The sequence below is a fragment of the Toxotes jaculatrix genome, chromosome 14 (assembly GCF_017976425.1).
Source record: "Toxotes jaculatrix isolate fToxJac2 chromosome 14, fToxJac2.pri, whole genome shotgun sequence".
In the NCBI taxonomy this organism is placed as follows: Eukaryota; Metazoa; Chordata; class Actinopteri; family Toxotidae; genus Toxotes; species Toxotes jaculatrix.
The window spans coordinates 8,477,235-8,490,904 of NC_054407.1; the positions used below are offsets into that span (position 1 = coordinate 8,477,235).

Genomic DNA, 13,670 nt, shown 5'->3' on the forward strand with positions numbered 1-13,670 from the left:
CAGTGAGTTTCCATATCTCTCCATTTTATTGATTTTTCAAATATAAAATCTCCTCATGCCATTATTTTTAAATCACTGAAATATTATAAAAAAAATTAAAGGCACTTTGTCATAATTATAAACATAAAAGCTGATAATGGTGTCTCAAAATAACTTTCTGTGACTGCAGCAAAAACTTGAGTGCTGACAAAACAGAAAATATTGTAAAAAAAATATGTTAAAACATGTTAACAGTGTGGTTTAAAAAAATACCTAATTGCACATACAGTGCACAGACAATATAAAATGTGTTCTGGACGTACTTTGTTCATCAGTGTTGGTTCAGGGCGCCATGGTTTACTCCTTTTCTGTTAAATGTGATGAAAAACATTTCAGGAAACTGTATTGTATTGAACAACTGTAGTGAAGATTATTACTGACATTACTTCAAATGTTCTTACTCGTCTGCTCCTGTGTGAAGGTGATATAGGAGTACACCAGGCTCCCGGCAATGCTGTGAGAAACAAAGATGAGAAAAATCTGTTCCCAGACAGAAAATATCTGCTCCTCCACACAGGATCATCCAAACAATGTGTCTGCTTTACCTGATGTTTAGACCTATGAAGTTAGTCCAGGTGAATATGTAATCTCCACCAAACACCATTCCAATGTAGGTCACAACGATGTTCTGCAGGAACCAGGGAGAGAGTCACCACACACACCTGCACTCATGCATCTCATCAGCCAATGGAGCGGCAGCACCTGGCTTTAAGTGACCTACCTTTATACAGCCTACAATGGAGGTGGTGAGTGCTGAGTTGTACTGCGTGGACAGCATGATGGAGTACATTAAAATGAAGCTGCACGACAGATTGGAGAAGAGTTAAGAGCAGCAACAATGTCTGTTAACAAATGATGGGAGCAGGAGTTAGGCATTAGGTTTACCCCATGACACAGGAGAGAACGAACTGCACGACAAACAGCAGGTCGGACCATCCATGATACTCCAACCCCTGTGTTCAAACACGCAGACAGTGGCGGTCGTCAGCACCAACTCGAGTCGCTAAATTACAGACACTGAATTATACATAGAAAACCTTTTAATCTTACCATCTGCAAGTCCCCTGAGTAGTAAGCGTATGCAACAGTGGGGAAAATCATGATCAAAGCATTGTAGTATAGAAGCCCATATTTGCCCAGCTCCTAAGGGAAGAACAGCAGCACACAATTCTTTAAGAAATTACGTAGAACACGAGGCATCACGTTATGAGATTAGCAGCTCCGCTCACCTTGGAGTCGAGTTTCTGCTTCACGTACGCCCCGCTGGCCGCTGTCAGAACATTGTTCAGCATTATGAATACGTATCCCTCAAGGTCGAAAGCTAAATCAGCGCTACAAAACACACAGCACATGCTTAAGGATGAGATCTACGCTCATACCTGCTGCCTGGGAATTGGATAATATCAGCACCTGGGTGCAGTGTGTATGCGGCTGTCTTACCTGGCTGCGATAAAAGCACCAAAGATCATGGTAAACACTGTCATTTTTACTGAGGTAGAGAAAGTCTTTCTGTGAGGAAAGGAAACGAGTTGCAGTTATTAAATTTTTTTTTTTTTTTTTTTTTTTTGGTAACGGGGAAATTATGCAGAGGAAACATGAAGCTGAACCTACTTCAATAAGAATCCCTCAAACACCATGGTAAGAAAAATACCGAACCTCCTCAGAACCGTAAACATAGGTAAACTAGGAAATGGGAAAAAAACCCCCACAGTGTTATATTTTGTTTTAAATTATATTTCACAATAATGATGATAACAATAAAAGGAAACAACAGTTAATAAGCTCTCACTTGAGTCGTTGTGTCCCAAATAGTCCCGATATTTGATTCCCGACATACAGCAGAGGCAGAGGGAACATCTGGAAGGTAAAGACACATATGAAACCTTAAAAGCAGAGTATAGTTTTGATGTTTAACATGAGAACTACTTCATAATTTCTGTGGTATCAGCTTAAATAATTTCACTCCTAACCTTGCGTGGTATACTCATATCCATATCTGGAAATGAGATAATGCCCAACATCTTCCCGGTCCTCAGAACTACAACTGTAGCCAGCATCTGCAGAGTTATTGAAGCAGGAAAACATAACATATCTGTGTTTGTTTAGGTGGACAGGACATGTGTGTTGACTCGACTCGAGAGAAACTTACTTGGCCAATTCCGACACATGTTGACGATGGAAATCTGTAAAAGATATAGACATGGATATGAAGGCATGAATGAGGAAAATGACTTAATGCTACTTCTTATGCTTAGCTGTAGGTCAACCTCTGGTTCACTTCCTATACATGGTCTTAACTACAGTGTGATTACAAAGTACACAAGTTGGGCCTTTTAAGATTAAATTTGATAATTTTAGCTTAAATTTGACTATAACTGTGGATTTTACTGCTTATGAATCCAACATTTAATTTGTAAGATGAATGTGTAATTTAATCTTTGTGACGTTACATATTCTTGCTTTAGGCAAATTTTGGTAAAAACAGTTACATACTTTTGAAACATGAACGGAAATGTTGATTTTCTGTAAATACTCAATTATGTTAACACAGTTTGGTTGGTGTCAAGTCAAGCACTTAAATGTAGATGGGATGCAACGTGGGACATGTGACTTCAGTGTTTTAAATTAGTGCCTACGGCTCTGATCCCAATGTGATCAAACTGAGTGTGAGGAGGAAGTAACTCCATGTCCCCACCATTGAAACGTCTCTTACATAAAGGTGGTCAACTATCCCAGGCGAGGCTTCCTGCAACTTTGGACTTTGTACCTTTACCTGTAGCTGGTTAGGACGCTTTTGTTGACAACAACGATGAGAAACGAACTGACGCCGTAAAACCCCGCGGCCAGGAGTTTCACGAGCACCGCGGAGCTGTGACCGGATGTGTCTCCCTTGATCGTGGAGGATGCTCCCTCGGCTGACGAGCTCCTGTCTCCGGGCTCACGTCGACGTTTGTGGAGCTCTGCCATCGCTACAAGTGTCCGTGAAGTTTCAACGGAAGCCTGCGAGTCCTCCCGCACATGCGTACAACCATCTAACCTAAAACAAATTCTGTCGGTGAAGACGGAAACGAGAAGAGGTGAAACATCTTGATTCACACACACTGGATACAAAGGGATATTTTGTTCTTTGTTAGCTTAGAATTATTTTCCTGAGTTACTCAGCGTAATCCCTCAAACTGCGTCTGATAACGGCTCGAAACCCCCCTAACGTCTATTTAAAGTAGAAAATGACAAACATTTCATGTAGCTGTACATTTAAATGACTTTACTATGTCTAGTATGCACAATATACACGAATAACTTCATGAATTAGACGCCGTGAGTTGCTACAGGGTTCAAAGCTGCCAGTTAGCTAAAACTAATGCAGTCTAGTACAACAGCTTCATCAAGGTTATGTTCAGTTTTCACTGAAGGTCTTCAGCTGTTCACTTCAAGCCCAACTAACTGATATAAATGAGGGTAGATTTAATTTTCAGACACACTTTGTAAAATGTAAAGTTTGAAAAGGAACATATATCTGCAACTTTACTGTTCATTAAGCTGAGTCAACATCATAACATTCAGGAAAGTGAGATTTATAGCAGGGCTGCCTAATCAACTGGCAACGGAGTGTAATTCAAATCCTCCTGGACTGTTAGGATTAATGGGCAATACTGTAGCTCTGAAATACACAACAGCCTCGGATTGTTTACCCCAATAAAGAGTCAACAGCACATTTGTTTACACCTTTAAAATCACAGTATTGATTTTAAACAACCCAACAGCCATTGGCAGAGTACATGTAACACCTCTAAAGCAATTTTATTGGAACAGGGATGTTTGCAGAGAAAGTTTCACGGTCATGTGGCTCAAACAGTTCTACAAGAAAACTGCTCCAGCCGTCTGTATCAGTGCATCACCAGCAAGTCTTCGAAGAGCACAGCACGTAAAGCTTTTAATTCACTCCTTAATGTCCTCAGTACGACCCCCCTCCCCATCCCAAAGTGAAATATACCCACTTCATTTAAAAAAAAAAAAAAAAAAAAAAAGCTCACTGGAAATGCTGACACAGGTGGCTGAAAGCACCATTACCTTACATTACATTCTGTAGCTCTTGATTGTTCCACAATGACAGCCGACATTTCTTTCAGACAAATTATGCATTGGTGCTGCTGCACTGATAAAATAAAATAATTAAAAATAAAAACAGCAAATACGGTTCACAGAAGGGGAGGAAAAACAATCTTCAGAGGATTGGTGCTGGTAAAACCAAGTGCTTTGAGATCTGAAAGACATTACAGATACTCTAAGAGCAAGATATGTCCACGGCCTATCTATCAGTCACACCTAGATTTCAACAATCACGTCTCAAAAGACAGCATGAACTACTTCAGGTGAAAACTTGCAGTCTACTGTTTGAGAATGGCAAGTTCAAAGCAAAGAAATGCTTAAATTCTAAGTTACTATCTGGCTAAATCACACATTCAGCCTCACACTTTTCTGCACACTCACACCTAAGTGCACGCGCACAAACACACACACACACACACACTTAACAGAAAAAAACAAAAACAAAACACAATATTTGCTTAGTGGTCCTGAAGTTACAAGTAGTACAGTCTGTATGACCTAAGAGGACCAGCCTAAAGATATACATTGGGCCCGGGGACACCCTGAAAACACAGGTAGCACATCTGGATCAGGGGATACAAAGCATTACTAACCACTGGTCCACCAAAAAAAGGCAAGCTATCAAAAAAAAAAAAAAAAAAGAAAGAGGAAGGAGGCATTTACTTTCACTGCACAACAAGCAGAAAAATACCAAGCTTTAGTAGGAAGTCACTTTGCCTGGTTACCCATCCTGAATTTGTGCCTCGCAAAAGGGATGGGTAGTCAGGATCAGAGTAATTACACTTTAAACGCATGTTAAGCCATACTTCAGATATCTAGTACAAGTTTCCTATGTAGTGAAGTGCTACCACATCAGTGTGTATTACTGGAAAAAAAAAACTCCAGTAAAAAGTCTTTTCTAAGCTGACCCCATAATACTGAGCTGAAGTCATGAAGAAAAAAAAAAAAGCACAAAAGCTTCAAAGCTTCAGGGGAAGAAATACACACACTTCAAACTAATTGAAGAAATGCATAAAATCAAGCAGCACAAAAAAATATATGAAGTATGCATAATCTCTGAAAAAAAAAGAAAAGAAGAAAGTATGAAAACATCCCTGCTTTCATGTTCCTAAATACAAAACTTCAGTGTAACAAGAGGTCCTTTTTCCGCCTTTTTTTGTCTTTTGTTCTCCTTTAAAACAGGTAAAATTTTTAGTCCTCTGGTGGTGTGAGTGGTATGGGATGACAGTCTTTTTTTGTCATTAAAATCTTTTTTTTTTTTCTCTGTTTTCTTATATACTTGAAGATGTGGTAAGCATGCAAGCCTCGTAGAGGAGGGGCCCGGAAGGGCTGATGGGTGGGCTGGTGGTGGAAAAGGAGCTTTTAGGCCAGGGCTGGGAAGGCCTCAGGATCATCCACGTTGGGGACTGACACTCCACTAGCCTGGAGGGGAAACACACAAGAACCAAAACTAGGTTAACTATCACATTACTACTTGTATGTGAGTGAAAGGTCTCGCTCATTGTGATGAACCCAAAAAGAATTATCAGTCAACTCTTCAGTTCCCCACAGCTCTGCGGAGCATTTTAGTGTCTTTTGTTCATTGTTTTGTTTTTCTGACCAGCAGCTTTAATGTTTTGTTTACTCTCAGTGAAAAATCTCAAGAAAAATCATTCCATCCTACTCTTTTTCTCTTCTTTCAAGCTCTGTCAAGTTTGACGGGGACTGGCAGTGGACAGAGACCTTCAGGTCTACTCATAGAGGTTCTACTGGGTTCAACTCAGGACTCTGGCCTGGCAACTCAAGGACGTTCACAGAGTTGTCCCTAAGACCCAGTCTGAGATCTTGAGCGCTCTGGACCAGGTTTTCATTAAGGATGTCCCTGTGTTCTGGTCCGTTCAGCTTTCTCAGCAGTCTCCCTGTCCCTGCCGCCAAAAAGACACCCCCACAGCCTGATGCTGCCACCATCATGCTTCACCGCTGGGATGGTGTTGAGCAGGTGATGCTTAACAGTTCTATTTTAGTTTTATCAGAATCATGTGTCTCACAGTCTTGAGAGCCCTTAAGGTTTTTTTTTCCCCCCAAAATCCAGGTGAGCTTTCATGAGTCTTTCACTGAGGAGAGTCGCATCAAACTTCTTCTATTTAAGAACTATGGAGGCCACTGTGCTCTTGCTCTCTTCAATGCAGCAGACTGTTTTTGTAGGCTCGGCACAATCCTGTCTCTGAGCTCTGCAGGCAGCTCTGAACACTTACGTATACGTGATATTTCAGTTGTTCCTTTTTAATACATTTTCTAATATTTCTAAAATTCAGCTGGAGATCAGTTCATCATAAAAATGAACTGAAATGATGTTAGAATAAGACTGCAGCATCAGAAAATATGAAAAAGTGAACAGGTCTCTTCTACTTTCTGAATGCATGGTAGCTGTTAAATCAACCCTGATCAACATTAAAAAAATAGCTGCCAATGTTGATAAAGTGTTTGATTTTTTTTAAATTTTTTATAAGCCAAATGTCAGACATCAAACTAGTTCCAGTTTTCCAGAGATGTGAGTACTGGACTCTTGGTCAAACAGATCAAGCAATCTGAACATGTAAACTTGGGCTTTAGGAAATTGTGATGGGGCTGCTTTTTTTTTTTTTTCAATTCATCGATTACTTGAGAAGCTAACTGTCATATTGTTTAATAAGGAAAACAACGGTTGTATCTTTAGTTATTTATTAGTACAGAGCTACAAATAAGTGAGCACTTAATGACAGCTCTGGGCACTTGACAGGTTTATACCACAAATATAAACCTTATAAACTCTAATTCAAACAGCTAAGCACTATCATTATGTCTCCCCACTGTCATGAGGTCAGTGTGTGAGTTTTCCATTATGGAGCCATTGTTCACTGATCTGTTATTTCAGGGCTTCAGTGGCTCCACAGCAGGTTTTCCAAGTCAGTGGTTTTACGGCCCGGTCAGAGTCAGCGAGCTAAATCTTTTGTGAAGAACGCTAAACCATTGTTGCAACAACAGCTTTTAATGCTTTCACTGTTACCTTTTCGGACCGTCCTCCCCCGCGTGCCGTCCTGCTGCCTCCCCCGCCGCGGCCTCCCCTGCCCCCACGCGCTCCCCCGCGCCCGCGGCCGGGACGGCCAAGGTCTCCAAAGTTGATCTCCAGCTGAGATGTGATGTCGTTGGCTGGTTTGCGGAAATGGTGGTCACTGGACTCGTCAGCACCGGCCTGCTGGTTAGAACAGACGATGGTAAGTACGCTGAGAGATTTACTGCACTCTGAAGTTAGAGGTTTGCTTTGTAATAGTAATGACGTGAGTGAATGTGTGTTATTTCTTTTAGTGTGCACTTCTTAGTACACTGTTTGGATTCTTCGTTTCCTCTACCCAAAATGAAAAATAAATAAAACCCTTCTGAAAATAAGAAGGTATATTAGACCACTCACCATTTCCTAAAAGGAGGATTTATACACATTGTTAATGTTGAGTGTTTTCATGGACTGTGTGGATGAAAGACCAGTGTGAGAGCTGCAGGCACCTTGTGGTAAAGAGTGTTTGAGTCTGCTTCCGTCTCTGAGGCGTCAATCAAAGCACCGACGGGCCTCTGAAAATCAAACAAGAAATATCAGCACGAGAGGCTTTTACAGACAGTGACCTCCACAATAACCTAAGCATGTGTCCCTGAAGTCCACTGAGAAATTTCATTTCCCATTTAAATACTTCACTTAAAGGGAAAGTGAGACGGCAAAGTCTTTGTTATGCCAATTTTAAAAGGCAACAGCACAATGTCTAAAACCTAACTAACAACACAGCCATGATCTCCGTCAGAGTCCACAGTTGTTCCTCACAGTGAGCTTTAAGTCATGCTCACATGAACATCTCACTGAGTACAAAGCCTCAACGAACACAGCAAAAGCTTAAATTATCAGTGCACAAGTTTGCACGTTTCCAAAGTCCATTATTTCCTGTTGGCCTGTCTTAGCCTTTTGCTCTGCGCTAGTGAATTAGTATGAGGTATAATAACATTGTAAAAGCCTAAAGGTCACGGTGAAGAAATCCGTGGAGATCAGGTTTCTGTTCTCCATATCATCACAAAGCACCACACTTACATCTTCACTCTTGGACTTGTGCAGCACGTATCCTTTCTTCCACTGGCTGTCGGCTCCCTCGTTGGGCTTACGGATGTTGAACTCCACCTTGGTGCGCTCCTTGTCCTGCATGGCCTTCCACTCGTCCAGGGTCATTTCTTTGGGGCCTTCGTTTTTCACTTCTTCAACCTCATTCTCCCTGGAAAGCCAGCACACAGCATTGTCGCGAACTTAAACCTCAAACTGCCGATCCTCTTAGCTCTATACATGCTCTCTAATCCTGAGGCCAAAAGGTCAGTGGCAATGTTTATCCCAATTGCACTAGAGCGTTGTGAGAAAAATGCACATGCAGAAACAACGTCTGTGACACAGGACACCCAAAGGAAAACATCCCAGTGTGCTGATAATGCTCTGCTGCTTCTAACTGCTTTTTCTGAAATTATTAAACACACAAGGTTCATCTCCTGAACATCCAAATATCACCTGACTAAACATCTGACAGGAAATGGATACTCACTTGTTCTCAGAGCCGGCAGGTGCAGTTTCCTCTCCTTCTGGGGTCGTCTCAGGAGCAGCACTAGTCTGTTCAGCCTCACTGGAAACAAAGACACACAGGCACCTTGTTAATACAAATTCTTCTCACACAGATTCTTCTCTCTATCTATAACCAGAAACACACTCAAGGTTGCTCCATCCACTGTTGCTGTTAACATACTTGAGATAAAGCTACAACCGATTTGTAAACATCTGAATCGAATTTCAAGGTTGCATTTTTGTCTTGTCGCACGTACCTTAACCACAAACACAGGGTATACACCAGACTGTTTTTTTTTTTATTATTAAATGTGATCTAAACTTCAGATTACACCCAGCAAACAAATATCAGATGTGCGTCATTATTGTGCAGACAAACAGGTCACGGGTGTCTGTTCGTGAAAACTCACCTCACTTCATCCTTCACGTTGCCCCAGTTGTGTGAGCCGCTGCCACTGCGCTTCTCCTCAGTTTTCTGATTGCTGGAGCAAAAACAGAAAGGAAAACACACACACACTGGCTATGAGTCTAAAAATACTCATGGCCCCACAGTGGGAGTCATTCTGAAACCAACAACAATCCTCTGGTCAGTAGAGAAAAACAGATTAGTGAACATAACTTGGAAAAAAAAGGATCCTAATCTGGGACGTCATTAAGAAACACTCTTGAGATGCCATTCAGGTCAGACTGTTACTCAATGGAAAGTGTAAGTGTGTAGAGTGTACCTGCCAGTAGGACTTTAGATCAGTGAGTCTTTAGTTTCAAAGTAACACAAAAGTGGTCAACACCTGGTTTTTAGAAACCTTGAGCGGTGAAAGACCTCGAGAAGGTCTGTCTTGATAGTAAGAGTCTGGTGAGCGGTCATCGCTATTTATGGACTCATTGCCCTGCTGAGGACTCGGTTCAGGACTGACTCACGATTTGTCACTGCCGCTGTGTCTGTCGAAGTCCCGTTTCCCACGTGAGTCGAAGCCCTCTCCTCGGCCCATGCTCCGTCCTCTTCCACCACGTCCACCCCGGCCGCCACCACGCCCTCTAGGGGGCCTGTCTCCAGAAGGCCTTATGGATGCAAAGAGACAATCAATAAAGAAGTGTGTAAACGTGACCTTATCAGAGGAGGGGATCAGCACTTATCCTACACACACACGCGCGCTCTTAATGTCAGAGGTGTTAACAGAAATGTCAAAGAGAGCTTCAAAAACTAGCAGTTTACAGAAGGACAGAACGCTGTGCTGTGATGTTGAGGTTAAGTGAGTTAAGATTATATCAAAACATTTAAACCCTCCATACAACCCCACACTGATCCTGTGATCGCACCAGACAGCCTTGGGTTTATCAGCGTGTTTAAATACGCTCTTCGTCATTCATCACAGATACCCACTTGTCTACAGAGAACTCTGCGCCTCCCTCAGGCTTGTCCTCTGCGGGCTTCTCGAAACGGCGCTCTCGAGGAGGTCTCCGGTCCGGCCTCTTGTCTCCAGGTCGCCCTTCGCCCTGCCCAGCCTGGTGCTGGGAACCAGGCTGGCCCTGCTGGTCCGGTCTTCGGCCCACCCGCCTGATACCTGCGAACCACAGGAGTGTGAATCAAATCTGTAGTTCGCTCTGTTAAGAGTTAGAATAACATTTGCGCCTGTTGAAATAGCATCACTTACTGCTTTACACCATTAGCATGCAGGAACACGCTGTCATGCAAAGGAGCTATTTAAACCCCTGATGTCCTGTCTGTCACCTGTCCCGTGTGCAGCTTTAACATCAGCACGTAACTGCAACTATTAAGGCAACGGCCTCACAGTGGGCCTCTCTTTTCATGAACTCAGTTCTACTGATCATTAATTCATTTTAGAAAAAAAAAAAGGAAAAAGAAATATTGTCTGAGCGGTGTGTGTAGTTTGGTCAGTGCGCAGGTGAATCATCGGGCACTTGCTCTGCAAAGCCTGCAGCTGCTCACAGAGCTGCGTAGCCAGCGCACGGAGCATCACCCACCGCACACTAACCCAACACTACACCTTCCTGTCGGATGCTGCTGGAAACCATTTCTGCGACACAGGCTCGCCACTCCGCACAGGAGCTTTACTGGTGGTTTGCACCTGAGCGTTTACAGCCACCCTCTCCGCCGGTGTGTCGCTCTTCGTCTCAGCCCGTGAGGAATCAGCGGTCTGTCCTCTAATAACAACAGGACAGGGTCCATGTTGACCTCACGCTGTGTTTGGCTCAGACCAGCAGCAGCTAACGCAGCTAACAGGAGCTGCACATGACAGTTGATGCGAAAGTAGACGAAAAATAAACATGCACTGCACGGAAGCGAGGGAGCAGGTGAAAATGTTACCCTCTTTCTTCAGGGGGACTGGAGCCTGGGACTCCTCCTTCTTGTCCAGCAGCGGGTTCTTCCTGTCCTTCTGTGACTCCTTCTTCGGCTGCTTGGCGGCTTGAGCCGCGGTCTTGGTGGAACCAGCGGCGGCCCCCTCCTTCTTCTTGTTTTCAGCGGCTTTCAGGATCTCGAACGGGTCGGACTCATCGTCCAATAACTGGTCGAACCGGTTGGTTACGACGCAGCCGAAGCCTTCTTGCAGGTGTCCGGGCATGATGGCGCCCCTTCAGCGGGATTCACCTCCGATTCTACGAGGCTTGATGCGAACAATTCGCTGGATGCTGCCACAAGATGGCTGGGAGAGCTGCCCCTTCTCTTCCGGTGCGATCACCATCCGGGACATCGTGCAGCGCGCACCAATCTGAACGCACGGCGGCTGCAATGTTTTTATTTACATTATGTAACGATGTGCTTTCATGTCCTCCTGGACTAATCTGGGTTTTAATGTCTGAAGGGGGGGACATCACATGCAGAGGAGGCTTTCAGCTGTTTCACATTAGGCTGAGCGAGAGGTTGTGGCTGCAGAAAACCTGCTGTGTTCAAACTACATGATCCTGGGGGAAAATGAACAATGAAAGTCCTGTACATGTACATGTACATGTGTGTAGTTAAATAAATATTCCATGTTTTGCTTACAGGAGCACACAGACACATTTCTCAAAGGAAACACTAATATCTGCATCTGTTTTAAGTACTATTGCTACTAAAAACTCATTGTCTTGAATGTGCAGCTGCAACCTTATGCTGACATGCATGTCATAAGATTAAGTGGGATTTGTCAGTTTATAAAAAGCAGCAAATGGTGTGGGGTACGGGCCAGCAGGAGCACGCTGGTCAACAGCTGGTGGTAACATATCTGACCGGTGTGCCCTCAGTAGAATCAGCTTTTCAGCACACTAAGAAGACTGACATGCAATGTAAGCCTCAGTAAAAATAAATAAATAAGAAAGTCGCACTTTATTTTATTAAAAAAAAGATAAAATATAATTTCAGAATCAGTGAATGGGCACAGCAGTTAGGGTTTGTATGCAAAGATGTTATTGCTGAATTAAGTATAAATACTACACTGTAAAGCAGGGGTGTCCAAACTTCCACAAAGGGCCATGTGGGTGCAGGTGTTTGTTCCAACCAAGCAGCAGCACACCAGACTTGACTCATTTAATCAACTGATCTCAGTCTTCACACAATTGATTGGTCAAACTGTGTGCTCTTGATTGGTTGACAGTGTGTGTGTATGTGAGCAGCATTTTAATGTTGTAGCTGAAGCTAATTTCTGGTGTTTCAGTGAGTGATACACACACACACACACAGCTGTTCAAAAACAAGCGGAGACGAAGAGATGATCACCTGTTTGTAATTTTCCAGAAAATGCAGAAGTCCACCTTAAACAGAGATGGCTATAAGGCAAATAACTTGCAAATCAGTGTGGCAGCTGAGCACATCAGTCAGGAACAACTCATGCAGTGAGCAGTTTAGGAGCACGTTGCTGACGTTGCCCTAAAGAGTTTTAAATTCAAATGTAAGAGCATAACACTTGTGATGCCCCATGTGTGTCATCTTCTGGGTGTGTCTGCTCCTCCTGGTTGCAGGTGTCTTGAGTGGCTCAACACACCTGGGCTCTGGTGGAGAGTCTATTTAAGCCCCTGCAATTGATTGCTCACTCTCTCCTTTTCTCTGTCCACAGGCACACCACGGTTTTGGTTTGGTTTATCTTGTTTTGAGTTAACCTTTTACTTTTGTTTTACATCATTCAACACTTGCATACTCACACTTTTCACTCGTGCACATTTTACACCACTGACTCCACTGATTTTCCACATCCCATAATGTACATATTTAATATTATTTAATTTGAGGTTATTTTGTGGTAGGTTTTGTTTGTTGCCTTAGGAAGTGGACCTGGGGTGGTATGTTTTTTTTGGTTAGTTGGTTTTGGTCTAGCTATATGCTGGTTTTGGTTGTGCTTTATATTTTGGGCAGTTTGTGTGGATATTTTGATCTGTTGGCTTTGTGTTCATTGGGGGAGCACCATGTGCTTTCTGGCAGCCATTTTGTGTGATTTGTATACTGATCAGGAAATTGGTGTCACCGTCTAGTTGCACTTTTGGACAGGGAATTCTCCAGCATGGTTGCTTTACCGGGCTGTCGGGTTGAGTGGTTGCCTGCATGATTATTGCCAGCAATGTAGTGCGTAAATACCCACCACAAGTATCACACAAAGACTAGGGTTGAAATTTAGCCAGTTTGGGGTAGGCAGAGAGGGGAGATATTCCTTGTCAAGAGGCTGGTCTTAGCCTCAGAGTGTTGGTGGTAATGGCTTCCTTGGCTCGCCGAGTTAACCTTTTGCTTTTGTTTTACATCATTCAACACTTGCATACTCACACTTTTCACTCATGCACATTTTACACCACTGACTCCACTGATTTTCCACATCCCATAATGTACATATTTAATTTGATTATTTAATTTGGGTTCAATTTGTTCTTATTTGGTTTAATTTAGTTAAATAAAGTATTTATTTTAACATTTACATGGTGTGGTCTCCCTTTT

The 13,670-nt window shown here is 42.9% G+C and overlaps 2 protein-coding genes across 5 annotated transcripts; both read right to left on the reverse strand.

The window, feature by feature from the left end:
* Positions 1-2: 2 nt before the first annotated feature.
* Positions 3-3,049, reverse strand: LOC121193019 (UDP-N-acetylglucosamine/UDP-glucose/GDP-mannose transporter-like). The gene is made up of 13 exons (XM_041055116.1): positions 2,813-3,049; positions 2,189-2,222; positions 2,010-2,096; positions 1,829-1,896; positions 1,651-1,722; positions 1,480-1,548; positions 1,269-1,371; positions 1,090-1,182; positions 925-992; positions 761-839; positions 585-667; positions 441-493; positions 3-347 (listed from the first exon to the last, which is right to left on the reverse strand). Exons 1-13 carry the CDS (start codon positions 3,004-3,006, stop codon positions 337-339), a joined length of 1,014 nt encoding a protein of 337 aa, XP_040911050.1. The 5' UTR covers positions 3,007-3,049; the 3' UTR covers positions 3-336.
* A 2,283-nt stretch (positions 3,050-5,332) lies between these two features.
* Positions 5,333-11,440, reverse strand: serbp1b (SERPINE1 mRNA binding protein 1b). 4 transcript variants are annotated; one of them, XM_041055301.1, is made up of 10 exons: positions 11,079-11,440; positions 10,134-10,314; positions 9,671-9,811; positions 9,163-9,234; positions 8,736-8,813; positions 8,240-8,417; positions 7,669-7,734; positions 7,577-7,582; positions 7,175-7,360; positions 5,333-5,571 (listed from the first exon to the last, which is right to left on the reverse strand). In XM_041055301.1, exons 1-10 carry the CDS (start codon positions 11,332-11,334, stop codon positions 5,512-5,514), a joined length of 1,224 nt encoding a protein of 407 aa, XP_040911235.1. In that variant the 5' UTR covers positions 11,335-11,440; the 3' UTR covers positions 5,333-5,511. The 4 variants fall into 4 exon arrangements, with proteins under 4 accessions (XP_040911235.1, XP_040911234.1, XP_040911237.1 ...); XM_041055300.1 differs by having other exon boundaries at positions 7,175-7,363; XM_041055303.1 differs by lacking the exon at positions 7,577-7,582.
* Positions 11,441-13,670: the final 2,230 nt, after the last annotated feature.